At 48.7% G+C, this 21178-nt stretch overlaps 3 protein-coding genes across 3 annotated transcripts in view; 2 read left to right on the top strand and 1 right to left on the bottom strand.

Annotated features, from left to right (window-relative positions):
* LOC311016213 (NLR family CARD domain-containing protein 3-like) overlaps window positions 1-21178 on the bottom strand; it is a 51569-nt gene that overhangs the window by 20695 nt on the left and 9696 nt on the right. The window lies entirely within an intron of this gene.
* Window positions 526-18405, top strand: LOC311016212 (serine palmitoyltransferase 2-like). Its single transcript, XM_084013790.1, has 12 exons — window positions 526-831; window positions 4125-4319; window positions 5262-5416; window positions 7402-7550; window positions 8221-8345; window positions 8593-8686; window positions 9341-9446; window positions 9975-10194; window positions 11526-11652; window positions 15233-15368; window positions 15494-15623; window positions 16073-18405. Exons 1-12 carry the CDS (start codon window positions 652-654, stop codon window positions 16193-16195), a joined length of 1740 nt encoding a protein of 579 aa, XP_083869916.1. The 5' UTR covers window positions 526-651; the 3' UTR covers window positions 16196-18405.
* LOC311016597 (alcohol dehydrogenase 1-like) lies at window positions 18613-21098 on the top strand (the record flags this gene model as incomplete). Its single annotated transcript, XM_084014398.1, has 5 exons — window positions 18613-18639; window positions 19492-19633; window positions 19811-19899; window positions 20027-20317; window positions 20916-21098. 5 exons carry the CDS (start codon window positions 18613-18615, stop codon window positions 21081-21083), a joined length of 717 nt encoding a protein of 238 aa, XP_083870524.1. The 3' UTR covers window positions 21084-21098.

Here is a 21178-nt window from a genome sequence, read left to right as displayed (position 1 = left end):
TTTTTTCTAATATTTCTCAGATAAATTATGAAAATGTGGACTTTTTTGTCCTTTGATATTGACTGACTTGACTGTAGTTTTTATTACTTTTTAGTTCGTTTTTACATGGTTTTATATAATAAAACATTCCCTGATATAGAGCTCAAGAGAGAATACAAATATGTAAGTACAAATGAATACCCATAGGCCTGTAATATATATATATATATATATATATATATATATATATATATATATATATATATATATATATATATATATATATATTATATATAATATATATATAATATATAAATATATATATATATAATATATATATATATATTAATAAACAGCTGGTTCGATATACTTATATAAATCAGAGAGCACCGCTTCACTGTCTTATTTATTGTATTTATTCTCACTTTGAGGCCCCGCCCCCTCGCGCACGCTCCCGTGTTATTATGGGCGTTGATTTCCGGTATTGTGGGTCTGGATTTTCAGGTTCCCCTGCCCGAGCGTGTGCATGTGTTGTGTGTGTGCGTGTGTGAGTGTTTGCCGTGCGGTTAACGTTCCCGCCTCGGAAACCGTCACCGCCTCGCACGCACCGCAGGCGCGCGCCATCTTCCTGCATGCCAGTAGCCGTCGCGGCTCCACAACCGTTGGCCAGCGATGACCGAGAGCCCCGCGAGCCAGCCAGCCGACGGGGACGCGTGTCAGCGCGCGCGGAACGGACTGAAGCCGGAGAGGAACGGCTCGGTGAGGAGCCTCCACCGCGGCCATGAGCGGCGGCAGCAGCCCGAGCACCGTCGCCGCCCCGGCGAGGCGGAGGAGGAGGGGGAAGAGGAGGAGGTGAGGCCCGGGGATGGGACGGGGGAGGACGGGCTATGTGGACCGGGGAAGCCTCCACGGTGTGGACCCGGAAACACCCGGACGGCGCTGTCATGTCCACTACCTGCTCCGATGGAGATGATGGTGATCTGACGGGTTGTTGTGATTCTTGACGCCAGACTCCACCTGAAAAACTCTGGTTTTTAGAGGTTCCGCCCGTTTCACCGCTATATCCTCCCCGGAAACACGAGCCCAACACTTCCCCTCCATCGTCCCGAGCCGCTGCTTGTTTCGGCTCCATCACCGTCTCACCAAGTAGCTTCTGAATATGTGAAACTCTATGAATGACTCCATCCGGTCTCAGGGAGGGCATTTTCTTTTTAAAAAGGGCGCGTGTGACGACCCCGAAAGTTGGCATTGCTCATCTGATTGTGTAATGCATGTGTGGATTTACGTATATTACTTGACTAAAGATGTGTTTCTAAAACACTCCTCCTACAGTTGATCAGAGCCAGTCCAACTACTTTAAAACATGCCTGATAAAAGTGATACGTTTACATTCCAGTGTGTTCATTCCCAGGGAGTGTGTTCATGCATGTGAGCATGTCTGGCTGCAGGCTGACAGATACTTGGCTCTAACCCTGTGTGTGGCTTCTATTATCTGTAAGCTGGAGGAGGAACTCTGACGTGTTGTGAAACAGCTTTTTTTCCAAAGGAGCTAATGAAATCTCCACCCTTGGGTGCACCCCTGTGACTGTCCCAGTTAACAGGCCCCCCCGGACCATGTGATCAGATGTTGTCGTCCCCACGGCAGCACCGGGAGGCACGCATGTGTGATGAATGGTTGAGTCTGGAGTGTATCTGCTGTGTCTAGGATAAGATGCTACTAACATAGATATTATTCACTGGGGTGAATCATTGGCAATAGTTTGGTTTTTCCAGATTGAAGGGAAATAAAAAGGTTGATGCACGCCACCGTCGCCGGCTCCTCCTGTTTTATTGGTTAACTGGGCTGGAGGTGACCTCTGGGTCTGGAGATGAGCTCAGGGTCTGGAGGTGAGCTCAGAGGCTGGAGGTGACCTCTGGGTCTGGAGGTGAGCTCAGGGTCTGGAGGTGACCTCAGGGTCTGGAGGTGACCTCTGGGTCTGGAGGTGAGTTCTGGGTCTGGAGGTGACCTCATGGTCTGGAGGGAGCTCAGGATCTGGAGGTGACCTCAGGGTCTGGAGGTGACCTCTGGGTCTGGAGGTGAGTTCTGGGTCTGGAGGTGACCTCTGGGTCTGGAGGTGACCTCAGGGTCCGTGACCTCTGGGGCTGGAGGTGACCTCTGGGTCTGGAGGTGACCTCAGGGTCTGGAGGTGACCTCAGGATCTGGAGGTGAGTTCAGGGTCTGGAGGTGACCTCTGGGTCTGGAGGTGACCTCAGGGTCTGGAGGTGACCTCTGGGTCTAGGCGCCTGGTGACTGAACCTCAGCTGATCGGGGTTTGGTGCGGATGCTAGTGTTGCTACTCTGTTGAGGAATTTGAGACAGAGAAGCATGACCGGTCACATGCAGCGGCTAATAGCCACGAGCACAGCGGTGCACATGATGGGAAGGCGTTGCGTAACGTCTGAGTTGCTGGGTTTCTGTCCGTCTGCTAGGGATGGGCGATATGGACTAAAAAATTGATCACGATAATTTCTGGCATTTATCCCGGTAACAATAAAAGTGACGATAAAAAAGTGAAGTTGACGCTGTCGCTTTTGCTGCATCTGTGCGCATTTTCTGGCTCTCGTCATGTTCTGGTTTGTGCTGGTGGTGGAACAAATTGGTGGTGTTACTATCCTTTGCAATCACCGTTTTTTTTTACAAACTCTGCATATAACAGTGTTTTGCTCCATGTCAGACTTATAATAACCAAACCAGTTCCAGATAATCGAGCTGGAGCCTCGTTTAGCAACGAGCACCTCGCTCTCAGCTCCGCCTTCCGCCATGTTTGTTATTGTTCTTCACGTGAGCCGAGAGATCAGGTCTACAGGCAGGAGGCAGGTGCCTGTCACGTGAGTTGGGCTGCGAGTGCGTGGTCGCATACAACGTCATCAAACGAGAGTAAATCTGAATACAATAAAGTTGGGGGGAAAAAGTCATCAACCGGAATTTATCGTTATTACCGCGAGATGACAAATTCTTACCGTGTGGAAATTTTTTGACGGTATATCGCCAACGGTAAAATATCGCCCATTCCTACCGTCTGCACAGAGACACAGTTTCCTGGTGAAGGGTCGTATGCATGTCGACGTTGTCATCGCAGGTCACTGGGCTCCGAGTCCTCGGACGAGCATCAACACAAACAACACCTTCCCTTATTTGGCAGTCAAATCCTGCGTCCCTGGTGTTTTTGGTGTTTTCCTTCCTGTAGTCGTTCTTATCTTCCACACTACCCATAAGTCACCTCTGAGGGAGTCACCTCCACCAGCGATAACAGGCCTTCTGGAGACGGCACAGGGGAGCTGCCGGTCTCGTACGCAGCTAGAACACCAGAGGATGGATTAATGGTATATTGACGGTGTATTGATGGTGTATTGGTATATTGATGGTATATTGACGGTGTATTGATAGTATATTGACGGTGTATTGATGGTATATTGATGTATTGATGGTGTATTGATGGTATATTGGTATATTGACGGTGTATTGATGGTATATTGACGGTGTATTGATGGTATATTGATGTATTGATGGTGTATTGATGGTATATTGGTATATTGACGGTGTATTGATAGTATATTGACGGTGTATTGATGGTATATTGATGTATTGATGGTGTATTGATGGTATATTGGTATATTGACGGTGTATTGATGGTATATTGACGGTGTATTGATGGTATGTTGGTGTATTGATGGTATATTGGTATATTGACGGGGGGTTTTGGAGCAGGTTATTAAAGAAATATGATTTATTTTCAGAAATCTCCAAATGTCAAAGGTTTTCGATACCAAACCACAGCAGGACTTCTTCTAGGGTGTTCCTCAAGGTTTTCATGTGTAACATTTTGGTGTGGTACAAATGTAAACCCAAAATGTATAATGTAATATTCACATACCAGATTATGTCACATAAACTATAGCATTTTAATCAGTAATGATTTAACAATAAAAAGACTGTAAAGATTCTGTACAATGTTAAGGTAACATTGGCATATTCCTTCCAGAACATTTGGGTTTTTAACATTCCATCTGTCAGTATATTGTTGTAGTCCGAATATAAAGAACTAATATTAGATACTTTTACTTTTGAGGATTAAATGTGACTTTCTGGTCTCCACGTGGTCCAGGTCCAGGCAGCCTGGCGTCACGGCGGCCTGTACAGCCGGCCCTTCATGGAGTCCTTCGAGGAGACGCCCATGCTGGTGGCGGTGCTCACCTACATGGGCTACGGCATCCTGACCGTCTTCGGCTACCTCCGAGACTTCCTCCGTCACTGGAAGATCGAACGGTGCCACATCGCCCGGGAGAAGGAGGAGCAGAAGGTGAGACGTTAACGGTGCACCCTGGGGTGCCGTCTGTTTTAATACTACTACTGTAATACTACTGCTACTGCTTATACTACTGCTACTGCTTATACTACTACCACTGTTAATACTACAACCAACACCAAATCCAGATGAACCCGACATCCTGGTCTGCCCCAGATTTCTGCCTAAAGTCTGTTAAGTCGGAGTTTTCTCTCCACTATGTGTCGCTGTTCTAGTCCTGTTCCTGTTTTAGTCCTGATCCTGTTCTAGTCCTGTTCCAGTCCTGATCCTGTTCCAGTCCTGCTCTATGTGGAAAGTGTCCCGAGATAACATCTGTTGCAATATGACACCGTGAATGTAATTTAATCGAACTTTAATTGGGTTTCCTTCTAGCAACATCTCATACTTCCTCCAGCACACGTGGCCTGAAACCATAATCTGGTGATGGTCTCGGCTGCACGTTGGTTTCTGTCTATGCCTTTTAATGTGCCGAGTGGAACCGACGGCTTATCATCACTGGGAGCTGTGGGAGCTGTGGGCTCTCATGTGTCCAACCAGCCCGTTGTGGAGAGGAAGCACTCCTCTGAAAACGAAAGCTCAGAGATTGTTTGTTTCTTCCTCAGTCAGTGGAATGTGTTTCCAGCTGAGGTTCGGGACGCGTCCTTGACCACGGAGCTTGTTTTCAGCCCGTTATGTAACGTCTGATGGCGAGGCCCATTGTTTCCAAGTGTTTGGTTGCGTGAGGAACAGAAGCCAGCGAGATAGACGGGGGGAAGTCATTAAATCACCCAGAGGATATCCCACGGACGTTTCCTCCAAGAACCGAGGGAAATACATTCCCTGTGTTTTTACATTCTGATTTCCTTCCAGAAGTATGACTGGCATGTAGTTCCTCCTAGTTATTATACTCTCTCAGCTAATGCACCTTCCTCCTCCTCCTCCTCCTCCCATGTACAGGACTTTGTGCCGCTCTACCAGGACTTTGAGAACTTTTACACCAGAAACCTCTACATGCGGATCCGAGACAACTGGAACCGGCCCATATGCAGCGTCCCGGGGGCCAAGATGGACCTGATGGAACGAGCCTCCCGCGACTACAACTGGACCTTCGAGTGAGACCCTTACTGTTCCACACTGCTTTGAATGTCCAACATGGTGTCTGCAGTTCTGTGTCTCTATTGTGGCTTTTCTTGTAAGCAGATCACAGTTCTCCGGAGCTCAGACCTTCGTCTGTTTACTTTGTAAAAGACCTGCAGATATTTACATTTGTCAGTCCCTTAAACATCCGCTGCAGCCCTATTGGTTGTTGTAAAAGCTTTGAACACGGCCCCTCTCCTAGAACACGGCCCCTCTCCTAGAACACGGCCCCTAGCCTTGAACACGGCCCCTAGCCTCAAACACGGCCCCTCTCCTAGAACACGGCCCCTCTCCTAGAACACGGCCCCTAGCCTTGAACACGGCCCCTAGCCTTGAACACGGCCTCTAGCCTCGAGCACGGCCCCTCTCCTAGAACACAGCCTCTAGCCTCGAGCACGGCCCCTCTCCTAGAACACGGCCTCTAGCCTCGAACACGGCCTCTAGCCTCGAACACGGCCTCTAGCCTCGAGCACGGCCCCTCTCCTAGAACACGGCCCCTAGCCTCGAACACGGCCCCTCTCCTAGAACACAGCCCCTAGCCTCGAACACGGCCTCTAGCCTCGAACACGGCCTCTAGCCTCGAGCACGGCCCCTCTCCTAGAACACGGCCTCTAGCCTCGAGCACGGCCCCTCTCCTAGAACACGGCCTCTAGCCTCGAACACGGCCCCTAGCCTCGAGCACGGCCCCTCTCCTAGAACACGGCCTCTAGCCTCGAGCACGGCCCCTCTCCTAGAACACGGCCTCTAGCCTCGAACACGGCCCCTAGCCTCGAGCACGGCCCCTCTCCTAGAACACGGCCCCTCTCCTAGAACACGGCCCCTAGCCTCGAACATGGCCCTTCTCCTAGAACACGGCCCCTAGCCTCGAACACGGCCTCTAGCCTCGAACACGGCCCCTCTCCTAGAACACGGCCCCTCTCCTAGAACACGGCCCCTAGCCTCGAACACGGCCCCTCTCCTAGAACACGGCCCCTCTCCTAGAACACGGCCCCTAGCCTCGAACACGGCCCCTCTCCTAGAACACGGCCTCTAGCCTCGAACACGGCCCCTCTCCTAGAACACGGCCTCTAGCCTCGAGCACGGCCCCTCTCCTAGAACACGGCCTCTAGCCTCGAACACGGCCCCTCTCCTAGAACACGGCCCCTCTCCTAGAACACGGCCCCTAGCCTCGAACACGGCCCCTCTCCTAGAACACGGCCTCTAGCCTCGAACACGGCCCCTCTCCTAGAACACGGCCTCTAGCCTCGAGCACGGCCCCTCTCCTAGAACACGGCCCCTCTCCTAGAACACGGCCCCTAGCCTCGAACACGGCCCCTCTCCTAGAACACGGCCTCTAGCCTCGAACACGGCCCCTCTCCTAGAACACGGCCTCTAGCCTCGAACACGGCCCCTCTCCTAGAACACGGCCTCTAGCCTCGAACACGGCCCCTCTCCTAGAACACGGCCCCTCTCCTAGAACACGGCCTCTAGCCTCGAACACGGCCCCTAGCCTCGAACACGGCCTCTAGCCTCGAGCACGGCCCCTCTCCTAGAACACGGCCCCTAGCCTCGAACACGGCCCCTCTCCTAGAACACGGCCTCTAGCCTCGAGCACGGCCCCTCTCCTAGAACACGGCCCCTAGCCTCGAGCACGGCCCCTCTCCTAGAACACGGCCTCTAGCCTCGAGCACGGCCCCTCTCCTAGAACACGGCCTCTAGCCTCGAACACGGCCCCTAGCCTCGAACACGGCCTCTAGCCTCGAGCACGGCCCCTCTCCTAGAACACGGCCCCTAGCCTCGAACACGGCCCCTCTCCTAGAACACGGCCTCTAGCCTCGAACACGGCCCCTCTCCTAGAACACGGCCTCTAGCCTCGAGCACGGCCCCTCTCCTAGAACACGGCCCCTAGCCTCGAATACACAGCAGCAGCTCCCTCTTCTTCCTTGTTTCCTCACTGCTCTCCTCCTCCTCCTCCTTCCAGCTACACGGGCCGGGTGGTGCAGGACGTGGTCAACCTGGGCTCCTATAACTACCTGGGCTTCGCCGAGAACACGGGTCCGTGTGCCGACTCTGCTGCCGAGGTCACCGTGAAGTACGGCGTGGGAGTGGCGAGCACCAGGCAGGAGATGGGTAGGAACACCCGGCAGCTGGAGCTGGAGGTGGAGGAAGGATTACAAAACATCCCTCAGAGATGCATTTGGCTATTCTGTTAGACTAGCTGAGGCTAGCTGACCGCCCCCATTTCCATTCTTTGTGCTAAGCTAAACCAGCCAGCTGCATATTTATCATATTGATCTGCTTACAGCCCTGAGCAAATGCTCAGCTCTCATTTTCCAAGGAAAGAACAAACGTTGGATCACCATGGAAACACTGAGTGGACACATTTAAAAGGATGAATCAGAAAACAGGGGAGAAGGCCGGCCCATAAATTACATATTATTATTACATAACGATGCATATACCGTAGATGACACATGACGTCTAGCACGTGGAGGTTTGATGATTTAGATTTTGGTTTAAGAAACGGCAGCGTGAAAGTGTGGTGACATCACAGTGTCGATGGCACCCACACAGGAAGTAGTCTAGCACATGACCCTTGCAATGATGTTCATCAGTGACCTCTGGAGCTGTTGGAAGGCATTAGAGCCCCGCCAGCTCTCCCCCCCGCTTCCAGTCATTATGCTAAGCTAAGCTCAGTCTGTAGATTAATATGGCATGAACAGATATTGTCATGTTGTTCTTATTTCCACGCAGGTTTTGGTGGGTGTTTATGGTGATCTCCTGTGCCTCTGCGTCTCAGGTAACCTGGACAGACACGAGGAGATGGAGCAGCTGGTGGCTACCTTCCTGGGGGTGGAGTCAGCCATGGCGTTCGGGATGGGCTTTGCTACTAACTCCATGAACATCCCGGCGCTGGCGGGCAAGGTGGGCGGAGCAGCAGCACACTCATCCTGCCTTCATTTGTTCATCCAGCCGTGTCATATTCTCGTCTTCTGTCACTCTGCATGAATGTTGTTTTAGCGGACCCACCCATTATTTGCCATTAAAGGGGAGGTTTGGGTGTTTGAACATTCAGATGATCCCAGATGGATTTATTGATGGAAGCTCCGCCCCCTGGCCACAGGGCCGTCGGGGTTACGGGTCAGTTCTACATGTTGAGGTTTGTCTGCAGGGCTGTCTGATCCTGAGTGACGAGCTGAACCACGCCTCTCTGGTCCTGGGTGCCAGACTCTCCGGGTCCACCATCAGGGTCTTCAAACACAACAGTGAGTCCGGCATTATCGCTGATCTACTTAAAACAGACTCTACAGTGTTCAGAAGTGTTTGGTCCTTTAATGTGGAACCTTCAGACAAAAACATGTCACAATAGGAAAAACACATGATAGACTGAACGGCGGCCGCGTTGCCTTCAGGGTCCTGCTGTTGAAGAATCCGTTCTCGATGTTACCTGGAACAAAACAAGTTATCATCCACGATCATACAAGCACAATTATTTCTGTGTATGCAGGGAAGAAGAGCTAGCTAGCTAGTTTGCATTTATTCATCTAATCTCTATCTCTCTATCTTCTTCATAGTCAAGATGAATCTTTGATTTAAATGTATTAAATCAAACTAATCACTATAAATATTCTACACATGTTTGACTATAAGTCAAAAATTCATTTGCACAATTAAATTAAGTTAAATTGAGTGTAATTAGCAGCTGAGTGTTAGCTGGCAACCTTTCAACATTTAGCCATTAGCTACCAGCTAACTAGCCAAAATTCCTCAGCTTGCCTCGGAGCCAGTTGCTTGGTGATTCTACTGCTAACGGCTAACGTGCTAAACCAGAGCAGCTTCTCTGATGATGTGACGCTCATCAGTGATGTTGGATGTGGACGGAGACCTGAATTCTGATGTGATCCTGGTTCTCCTGCCAGATATGCAGAGCCTTGAGAAACTGCTGAGAGAGGCCATCGTCCACGGGCAGCCCCGGACCCACCGGCCATGGAAGAAGATCCTCATCCTGGTGGAGGGCATCTACAGGTAGCGTCCTCCTTCCTCCAGCAGCAGCTTCCGAGTCCTCGTGGTGAATCCAGCTGGATCTCAGAGCAGAGCTCAGGCTGACACAATGAGCAGCAGCTTCTGTTGCTGGTTCATGTAGCTCCACTAGCAGCATCCGGACCCCCGGGACCGGGTTGCTGGTTCATGTGGTCCCACTAGCTCCAGCAGCATCAGGACCACCGGGACCGGGTTGCTGGTTCATGTGGTCCCACTAGCTCCAGCAGCATCAGGACCCCCGGGACCGGGTTGCTGGTTCATGTAGCTCCACTAGCAGCATCAGGACCCCCGGGACCGGGTTGCTGGTTCACAGCAGAGCGTGGTTAGCTGCGATCCGTGACATTGGCACATGGTTTCATGTTCACACACATATCTGAGACATGTGGCTGTCCCTCAGGTTCTGACGGGGTCCAGCAGTGTTAGACCTGGGCCCAGCGTGGTTCTCCCCTGAGCTCAGATAGTCCGGGTGGAATGAAAGTACGACTCTTGACTTTTCCTTTTCCGTCCCGGCAGCATGGAGGGCAGCATAGTGCGCCTGCCAGAAGTGATTGCCCTGAAGAAGCTGTACCGGGCCTACCTCTACCTGGACGAGGCCCACAGCATCGGGGCCCTGGGGCCGCGGGGGAGAGGCGTGGTGGACTACTTCGGCCTGGACCCCCGCGACGTGGACGTCATGATGGGCACGTTTACCAAGAGCTTCGGCGCTGCAGGGGGCTACATCGCTGGGAAACGGGTGAGGATGGATTTTCTTGGATTTTAATTTGTGTTTGAAAGCGTACAGATGTGAACATGCGGCAGCGTAGAACCAGCTGGATGGATCTCCAGTCCTCGCTGAGCTGCTAAACAGAACCATCGCTGAGGATCAGACGTTCATGTGTGGAGTCTCACAGATGGTGGTGTCGGTAATGTGGTTCCTCAGCCTTGACGGTGCAGCGATGCAGCATTCCTGACATACTGGCTCCGGTCCACGACGTCAACCTGTCAAAATGAGAGAAGAGGCTGATCTCATCTTCCAGACATAAACCACTATTGTGTCTCCCTGAGACGCTGCAGAGATTGTGACACCTGAGGACTGATAAGGATTCTCAACAGAAGAGGAAATGTTCCGCTCTTTACTGACACTGACGTGGATATTATGTTTCTACCAGAACCTGTTTTCATGAGTTAAAGCTTTATTTAGTGGAGGAAGAGGAACGGACCTGGACTTGAGGATCTCTGGAGACCTTTTACATGAACAACAAACTAGAAACACACCGAAGGAAAGGAAGCGTGATAGTTCCCCTTTCATGGCTTCTTGCTGCCACCACCTTCACTGCTTTCACTCACTGTATCTCTTCATGTCTAGAATGTTGTTGAAGTGTGTCATCAGGATGTCTCGTTAAGAACCTGTGTCTTTGTGTGGAACAAAGCAGTGATGTGGGTGCTGGTTAACATCTGCATTCATGAGTGAGAGGATGAAATCTACCACGGCGTGTTACAGCCGCTGTCGGGAATAAAAACGGAGCTGAGAGAGGACGGCAATATTCAAGAAGTAAACAAAAATCTAAAACACAAACTTTCCCAGAATGAGGGAATCAATAACTTCCATTAAATACTTCTTTATCAAACAAAGTCTCATATTTGCCATTTTATAAATATATATATCTGATATATAAACAAGTCGCTTGGATCCGCTAACACCGGATGTTTGCCGTTGCTATGACAACAAGTGAAAGTTACCGCTAGCATCTTAGCCCAACCGCCCGATCAATAAACACCCATAAGATGACAGTTTGTCCTCATATGAATAAAAGCAACAATAAGCATCTTAACAAGGCGTCGTCACACGTTGGGATGATTCATTACAAGCATAAACGTACACTCATGGGACGTTAGCTAGCATAGATGCTGGTTGTTAGCATCGTAATGACCTCAGGTTAACTCTGAATATTGCCGTCTCTCGGTTCGGTTCCCCACGTGGCCCTGACAAGCCGGGGTCTGAGGAGTGGATTCCTGTATGAGCAGCAGTAGACTGAGTCCAGCGTCTCCTGCCTCCACTGACCTCCATGTATCTGCTGGCTTTAGGAGCTCATAGAGTACCTGCGCTCCCATTCCCACAGTGCCATCTACGCCACCTCCATGTCTCCGCCTGTGGTGGAGCAAATCATCACTTCTATGAAGTGCATTATGGGAGAGGATGGCACAACGATAGGTAAGAACAACATTTCATTGTTTTTCTATGGAGCCACTCCTCATATTTGCATATTAGTGCACACAGGTGATGTAACACACATCCTCCCACTGGTGTCACACTGTTCCAGTCTGCAGGAAGCTTTACTGCTAGCAAGTAAACACACACATGAATAATGCAGGTTTCCACATGTTTGGAGAGGAAGTGAGGTGTTAACATAGCGTTGGTTTGTTTAGAGGAAACTCGTCTAGCCGCTTAGAAAAGCTCCCCGAAGGAGATTCAAGTCTTCAGTGTGTCACGTGTGATGAGTCAACATTAGGCTACACTGGGCTACACTGGGCTACACTGGGCTACATTAGGCTACACTGAGCTACACTGAGCTACACTGAGCTACATTAGGCTACACTGAGCTACACTGAGCTACATTAGGCTACACTGAGCTACATTAGGCTACACTGGGCTACATTAGGCTACATTAGGCTACACTGAGCTACACTGGGCTACATTAGGCTACACTGAGCTACACTGGGCTACATTAGGCTACACTGGGCTACACTGAGTCAACATTAGGCTACACTGGGCTACACTGGGCTACATTAGGCTACACTGAGCTACATTAGGCTACACTGGGCTACATTAGGCTACACTGGGCTACATTAGGCTACACTGAGCTACATTAGGCTACACTGGGCTACACTGAGTCAACATTAGGCTACACTGAGTCAACATTAGGCTACATTAGGCTACACTGAGCTACACTGAGCTACATTAGGCTACACTGGGCTACATTAGGCTACACTGAGCTACACTAGGCTACACTGGGCTACATTAGGCTACACTGAGTCAACATTAGGCTACACTGAGTCAACATTAGGCTACACTGAGCTACACTGAGTCAACATTAGGCTACACTGAGTCAACATTAGGCTACACTGGGCTACACTGAGTCAACATTAGGCTACACTGAGTCAACATTAGGCTACACTGGATACATTAGGCTACACTGAGCTACACTGAGCTACATTAGGCTACACTGGGCTACATTAGGCTACACTGGGCTACATTAGGCTACACTGGGCTACATTAGGCTACACTGAGCTACACTGGGCTACATTAGGCTACACTGGGCTACACTGAGTCAACATTAGGCTACACTGGGCTACACTGAGCTACATTAGGCTACACTGGGCTACATTAGGCTACACTGAGCTACACTGGGCTACATTAGGCTACACTGAGTCAACATTAGGCTACACTGAGTCAACATTAGGCTACACTGAGCTACACTGAGTCAACATTAGGCTACACTGAGTCAACATTAGGCTACACTGGGCTACATTAGGCTACACTGGGCTACACTGAGTCAACATTAGGCTACACTGAGTCAACATTAGGCTACACTGGATACATTAGGCTACACTGAGCTACACTGAGCTACATTAGGCTACACTGGGCTACATTAGGCTACACTGGGCTACATTAGGCTACACTGGGCTACATTAGGCTACACTGAGCTACACTGGGCTACATTAGGCTACACTGGGCTACACTGAGTCAACATTAGGCTACACTGGGCTACACTGAGCTACATTAGGCTACACTGAGCTACATTAGGCTACACTGGGCTACATTAGGCTACACTGAGCTACATTAGGCTACACTGGGCTACATTAGGCTACACTGAGCTACACTGGGCTACATTAGGCTACACTGGGCTACATTAGGCTACACTGAGCTACACTGGGCTACATTAGGCTACACTGGGCTACACTGAGTCAACATTAGGCTACACTGGGCTACACTGGGCTACACTGGGCTACACTGAGCTACACTGGGCTACATTAGGCTACACTGGGCTACACTGAGCTACACTGAGCTACATTAGGCTACACTGGGCTACATTAGGCTACACTGGGCTACACTGAGCTACATTAGGCTACACTGGGCTACATTAGGCTACACTGGGCTACACTGTGCTACATTAGGCTACACTGAGCTACATTAGGCTACACTGGGCTACATTAGGCTACACTGAGCTACATTAGGCTACACTGGGCTACATTAGGCTACACTGAGCTACACTGGGCTACATTAGGCTACACTGAGCTACACTGGGCTACATTAGGCTACATTAGGCTACACTGAGCTACACTGGGCTACATTAGGCTACACTGGGCTACACTGAGTCAACATTAGGCTACACTGGGCTACACTGGGCTACATTAGGCTACACTGGGCTACATTAGGCTACACTGAGCTACATTAGGCTACACTGGGCTACACTGAGCTACATTAGGCTACATTGAGCTACACTGAGTCAACATTAGGCTACACTGGGCTACACTGGGCTACATTAGGCTACACTGGGCTACACTGGGCTACATTAGGCTACACTGGGCTACACTGAGCTACACTGAGCTACATTAGGCTACACTGGACTACATTAGGCTACACTGGGCTACATTAGGCTACACTGAGCTACACTGAGTCAACATTAGGCTACACTGGGCTACACTGGGCTACACTGAGCTACACTGGGCTACATTAGGCTACACTGGGTTACACTGAGCTACATTAGGCTACATTAGGCTACACTGGGCTACACTGAGCTACACTGAGCTACACTGGGCTACATTAGGCTACACTGGGCTACACTGGGCTACACTGAGCTACACTGGGCTACATTAGGCTACACTGGGTTACACTGAGCTACATTAGGCTACATTAGGCTACACTGGGCTACACTGAGCTACACTGGGCTACATTAGGCTACACTGGGCTACACTGGGCTACATTAGGCTACACTGAGCTACACTGGGCTTTGTGTCACATCGACCCTGACAAACAGAAACGAGACACCTGTTGGAGTCGACCACTGAAACCTCTTTAATCAAACCATTTTAATAAAACAGCTTCAGATCAGCTCAAACTGACGACGTGTCAAACCAACAAAGAGTCTTCTTGATTTCATGATTTAAAATGAGGGCTCTTAGTGGCTGTAGTTAGCCTCAGTTACCACCAGGTGTCATTGCACACTAATGAACACAAGCTGTCAGCTCTCTTATGTCAGACTTGTTATTCCTCAAAGAGGTGGAGCTGCATCGATCCTCTCCTCCAACATTACAAGCTGCTCTGATTGAATCCTAGTTCAGTCTTTCTGCTGTTTTTCTTGAAACCCAGAACACGTTTTTGTGTTTTTTATTGTCGGGGAAACTCGTACGCCTTTGCAACGATCTGCATGTAATAGTTTCTGTGACTAGTTGTGAAGTCAAACTTGTGAACAAACTAACAGAGTCTTGTTCAAAGGGAGCCACAGGAGAGCCAGTGGATCTCCTGTGGCAGACGGGAAACATTAAAGAGACACTAAAATCTTGATCTCCCCACGGTGCCTGGATGCTGCAGCGCTCACATGTTCTTTTTTTTCTTCTTCTCCAAGCATCAAAGTAGCTATAAATAAGTTCCTGTCTTTGTATCCCCCCAACCAGAGAGATCAGATCTGTAGTTTAACTAACATTCACGTTGTATCTCATTGTGGAGTGAATAGACGAAGGTCATTGGATGTGGTGATAACAGAAGTGTGGCTGTCTCTGCTGGTCTGAAGGTCCTGAACGCGTCCGTCAGCTGGCAGAGAACACAGTCTACTTCCGCCAGAGGCTTCGAGAAATGGGCTTCATCATCTACGGCAACGAGGACTCGCCTGTCGTACCCATGATGCTTTACATGCCCGCCAAGATCGGGTGAGCCTCCGACCTTTGACCCGTCCATTACATGATTCATCTTCCCCCCGAAACGTACTTTGAATCACCTGATGGACACATTTGCTGTCATGGAGGACGATCAGTGACCTCTGTCCTTGGTTCAGGGCGTTCGGCAGGGAGATGCTGAAGAGGAACATCGGGGTGGTGGTGGTCGGCTTCCCGGCCACGCCCATCATCGAGTCCCGGGCACGCTTCTGCATCTCAGCCGCCCACACCAGAGACGTGCTGGACGGGGTAACGTGTGTGTGTGTGTGTGTGTGTGTGTGTGTGTGTGTGTGTGTGTGTGTGTGTGTGTGTGTGTGTGTGTGTGTGTGTGTGTGTGTGTGTGTGTGTGTGTGTGTGTGTGTGTGTGTGTGTGTGTGTGTGTGTGTGTGTGTGTGTGTTTCCTGTCTTCCCCTTCAACTTAAATGTAACAAATTGCTATCTTGCATAGTAATGACAGTAATCTATCAGATCAGACTTTTAACAATAACTAAAATGTAAATGGTCCTCATTTGGGCCTCACCTCAACTAAGCTAATAATCTACACCATTAATGAACAACTCCCATGTTTTCTATACACTATCTTGCACTCTTAGTTATTGCTTAGCATATATTTCCGTTTCCATTGTGCAAGAATGACTTTCAGTTTTACGTGCATGTGTGTGTGTGTTCTTCTCCTGACCGTATGCATGTCTCCTCAGGCGCTTCGTGTCATCAGTGAGGTCGGCGACCTTCTTCAGCTCAAGTATTCCCGACACAGAGTCCGGCCGTCTCCGGCACCGCGGCCCTCAGACGACAACGTGTACGAGGACATCGACGACTGACGAGCCCCCCCCCCCCCCTCCAGAACGAATCACAGGTTCCATAAAGACCCAGAAGTGCAGGCGTCCCCTTTTCACTTTTTCACTTTTCATGTAAAGAGAAACGAAAGGAAAACACTTCAAACTGGACTTCACAAAGAAATACAGCACTTCATCTTCTCCCTCTCTACTTGGTGTTACTGTTTGTGTGTGTGTGTGTGTGTGTGTGTGTGTGTGTGTGTGTGTGTGTGTGTGTGTGTGTGTGTGTGTGTGTGTGTGTGTGTGTGTGTGTGTGTGTGTGTGTGTGTGTGTGTGTGTGTGTGTGTGTGTCTCTCTAATGGGTTCATATTAACGTGTTACACAGTTCCACATGAATCTAAGGGTTCCTTCGGTTGTGATGTTTGTGACCAGGTCTTCCATTCAGCTTCATATTTATCTGACGAACAGTAACTGACAGCGACAGTAGATTTCCCCATCCATATTTAAACAAAGCTAAATCAGCGGATTTCCCAAATTGACGAACTCTTCCTGTTAAATTGGTGCCGGAGGGTTAAATATGTTTTACTAGCTTTAGCACGCTAATTTACTTAGCATAAGCAGCCTTCCTGAAAACTGACGTGAACAACGTCTCGAATACTTCCCTTGCCTCAGTGAGCAGCAGAGTGGGTTGGGCAGACGTTAGCCAAGTTAGCATAGCTTTGTTAGCGTTAGCATAGCATCGGAGCGATATGTGACGAACCTCGGCTGCTTGCCTCCAACAATCGCAGGTTTCCATCTTCTTAAACTTGGTTTGATGCAAAAGCATATCTGCATCCAATCAAAACGCTGTTTGAAGTGTGAACCTCATAAATCAACAGCCTTTATTTCATTTACATTTAAAAGGTAGATGTAATTAGCCCGTCTGCCAACCGTTTCATTGCACCTTCTGTTCGGGCATTGAACTATTATTCCATACTTTTATTGCATCCCCATCAGCCAGCTAATTATAGACACAATAAATACCAACTACTCCAAACAAAATAAAAAACACCAGTTTCCATAAACGATAAGGGCTAATAGTAAGTTACTGATATGGGGGAATATTAATAATGAATACAGCTCCAGTATGTTCCATGTCACCATCTCCTCCCTCTGTTCTGTGTGTGTGTCGGTGTGTATTTGTACACGTTAATGACACAGAGTCATCATCACGTCCTACTGGGCCATTTATTGGTACTCAAGCTGCAGGTTAGAGCTTTGGTTACCACGGCAACAGATTAACATCATATTTAGTTCTTACATCCCCCCCATCTCATCTCACGGGTGCTTATTAGTAGTAATAACCTCAGTGATAATGTTGTTTTAATGCCTTGTTAAACAAAGTGCTGTCTTTGCGCTGGTCTCAAATGAATAGTGTGTGTGTGTTTATATATATATATATATGTGTACACACACTGTTCTCCCAGATAAAACCCACTTCATTCCGGAGGCCGTGAACACGTCTTCCTGGGCTCTCGTTCTGTTTGTCTTTGACTTTAATGGGAGATGTTTCCTCACGATAGAAAACGTATCAAACCCAGATCCTCAGATTCCCAGGCGACGGTCCCCGAAGCTGAAACGTAGAGTAACGATGCAGTGTTACTCGTGGAGACGCAGATTGTATTTTTGTGTATTTTTTTAAGTTTGCACACAGGAAAGTCAAACAGAATTATTTAAAACCCCGAGAGCTTCTGGACTCATTAGGTTAGGTTTGTTTCTTAGTACCTGAGGGTAAATGTGTTGTGTGACAGGTTTTATTATGTAAAGTAGATCCTGAATGATTGGTACTTGATGAAGAACTACATGTCCCCTAAAACCACTGAGGTCTTTAAAAGTCAGGCAGGACGCGCTGCTGTACAGGTTCTATTGTTTCATGGAGCTGTGGATTTGGTTTAGAGCTGGGAACGCTGGTTATCTTCAGACTGCCAGCGCTCCAGTGAGCCATTAATGTGTGTGAGTCGCCACGTCAGAGACGAATCATTGTCTGATCTAGTGCCTTTTTGAAGTTATTTTCTAAGAATTCTGATTCCACAGGCCGTACCTTGTTTGTTCATCTGTTACAGTCAACTGTGTGTTGACTAATGGCCGTGCATTTGATCACAGAAAATGCAGAAATCTGCAACATATGAGCAAATTGTTTATATGTAAAGGTTCACCCATGTCGATGCTATCAGTAGAACATTAAAACAATTAAAATAAAAGTGATTTTGAACGGCCTTCGGCGTCGTGAGACTTTGTCCCAACGATCAGCTGATAAACCGCTGTACATTATGACATCACACATCCACACTGGCTCTGCCCACCAGTCACATCGGTGCACCGAATGAGTCGGTGTCGTGTCCCGTTTGGTGGCCGAACCGTTACGGAGGAGCAGAGACTCGATCACTGAACTTCCTGTTGGCCGTGTTCAGCTCCAGGTTGCTATGACGACACCACCAGGGAGGTTGCAGGTGAGATGAGCTGGAGGCTGGCGAGGCTGAGTGGAGGATCGGGTTCAGGTGCAACACCTCTATACAAGTTCTACAGATAAAGAAGTTTTGCTTTTTTGCTTTCCTTGAAGGTTTTCTCAGGAATTTGTGGACCAAACCTCAGAACGTCACCAGTTCTACGGCACTCATGCAGGGTGGCAGATATGCACCCCAAATTCAGAATACGCTTTGAAACAATGGGCTGGGTTTTATTTCTAGCAGGTTTTTGTTGAAATGACGATTGTCGCAGATTTGATCAGCTGTAGCCAGATGTAACTAGCTAGGTACGGCTACTGTTATCTAAATCAATTAGTTGAAAACAACATCTCAGGTTGATTTTATTTTTATAAAATAAACCAAGAATCTTGTGATGGGTTCTGACTACATAGAGTGAATGACATATCCCAGTCAGCATCCTCACAAGCTGATTATCCATGTTGACGACATTGACATAAAGAAACAGCCTTATTCTTGTATTGCTTCTTGTAGAGCTCCTAGTATTATACAGACGACAAGGAAACGTGTAAGATCAGACCCTTTTTTTACTGTCAACCTATAAAATGTGGTTTTAGTGAAATGCTCCTTGGCCTTCCCTCTCCAGTTAAGTTAGCCGGACATGCTAATGTTTGCATGAGCATACAGTTTAATCCTTCCTTACACTTTCACTCTTGGTTTCGGAAAGACACCACCCGACAAGTTCTATAGATAAAGAAGTTTAGCTTTCAAGAGAGCTCCTTGAACACTGATTCGCCACATGGAATCAGTGAAATCAGTGAAATCAGAAGCTGACAAGAGACAAGCATCAGTGTTTTCATCTTATGGTCTTTGCCACAGATTGTGGCTACCGGGGTGTGCCACACGGACCTGTATCATCTGTTTGAGGGTATGCATGAAAGGGGCTTCCCAGCAGTCCTCGGCCATGAGGGAGCCGGCATCGTAGAGAGCGTCGGGCCTGGAGTCACTGAGTTTCAACCAGGTCAGTTCAAGCTTACAGCCTCAGCACTTTAAGTTGCCTATCGGCAACCTTGTGGCGGCAATGTTAGCAATGTCAACAGCAAATGTCATTCATCACAACAGACCTTTTTTACAGTTCGCTGCTTTGTAAGTTGGCCTAAAATTCCTTTGATATGCCAACATTGTATTTGAATTTCAGGAGACAAGGTCATTCCTCTGTTCATCCACCAGTGTGGGGAATGTCGCTTCTGTAAGAGTCCCAAAACCAACCAGTGTGAGAACGGATGGTGAGCTCATCTCTTAATACCATGAATCCAGGAAGTGTTCATATCAGGTTACAGACCCATTTCATGGGTTAACATTTTATGCACTATGTCTCTGCATGAAGTCATAGTGATAAATGTCCAACCTAAAGAGCCACGTTGACCCCTCTGCTGTGATCCAGGTGGAACCGGGCTCCACGTGTGCTGTATTCGGCCTGGGAGCTGTGGGTTTGGCTGCAGTCATGGGCTGCAAGGCTGCAGGAGCCAAGAGGATCATCGCTGTTGACATCAATCCAGAGAAGTCTGAGAAGGCCAAGGTGTTCGGAGCGACCGACTTCGTGAACCCCAAGGATCACAGTAAACCCATCAGCGAGGTGTTGTCTGAGATGACCAACGGAGGAGTGGACTACTCCCTGGAATGTGTCGGCAATGTGGGAGTCATGGTGAGGAGATTTGCTCTAATCTTCAACAATATAATGAAGAGATTAGACCAGGGGTGCCCAACCTCGGTCCTGGAGAACCCCTGTCCTGCATGTTTTAGGTTTCTCCCTGCTCTTACACACCTGATTCTAATGATGTGCTCGTTATCAAGCAACTGAAGCTTGTCACAGGTTTGAAAATCGTTCGAATCAGGTGTGTTAGAGTAGGGAGAAACCTAAAACATGCAGGACAGGGGTTCTCCAGGACCGGGGTTGGGCACCCCTGGATTAGACCATGTAAACAACAAGCTTTCTAATCCACTGAGATCTCTGGTTTATACTCATAGTTTGGTTCCGTCTCTGTATGAAATATAAGGTACTATCGTCGACCTCTGGCACAGTATCTTTTGTCTCCATTTCTGATTAGGGTTAGGGTTAGGTTAGGTGATGAGTGAGGACAGGAGGAGAATCTGAACGCAAAAATATTCAACCTAATTTGCGCTGTAGAAATGTGCGTTGCATTGAGTTTATGTGGGTTTAGTGTAAACACATCTTTAAAGCACATCTTTTCTAAGCTACTCTGGTCACAAGCCCCCCGACTCTGTGCTCTTTGTCCATCCAGCGGAGTGCCTTGGAGTCCTGTGTGAAAGGTTGGGGTGTCAGCGTTCTGGTCGGCTGGACAGATATGCACGATGTTGCTGCCCGACCCATTCAGCTCATCGCTGGACGAACATGGAAGGGCTCCCTGTTTGGCGGTGAGACACATATGACCATCACCACTAACCAATGATACTAATGATGCTACTATAATTGTGAGGTGAGCTGGAGGCTGGCGAGGCTGAGTGGAGGATGGAGGTCAGGTCCAACACCTGAGGCACAAGGAGA

Source organism: Eutrigla gurnardus (genome assembly GCF_963514095.1).
Source record: "Eutrigla gurnardus genome assembly, chromosome: 7".
Lineage (NCBI taxonomy): Eukaryota > Metazoa > Chordata > Actinopteri > Perciformes > Triglidae > Eutrigla > Eutrigla gurnardus.
The sequence above is the reverse complement of the archived record's forward strand: the minus strand, read 5'-3'. Positions and strand labels throughout refer to the sequence as shown.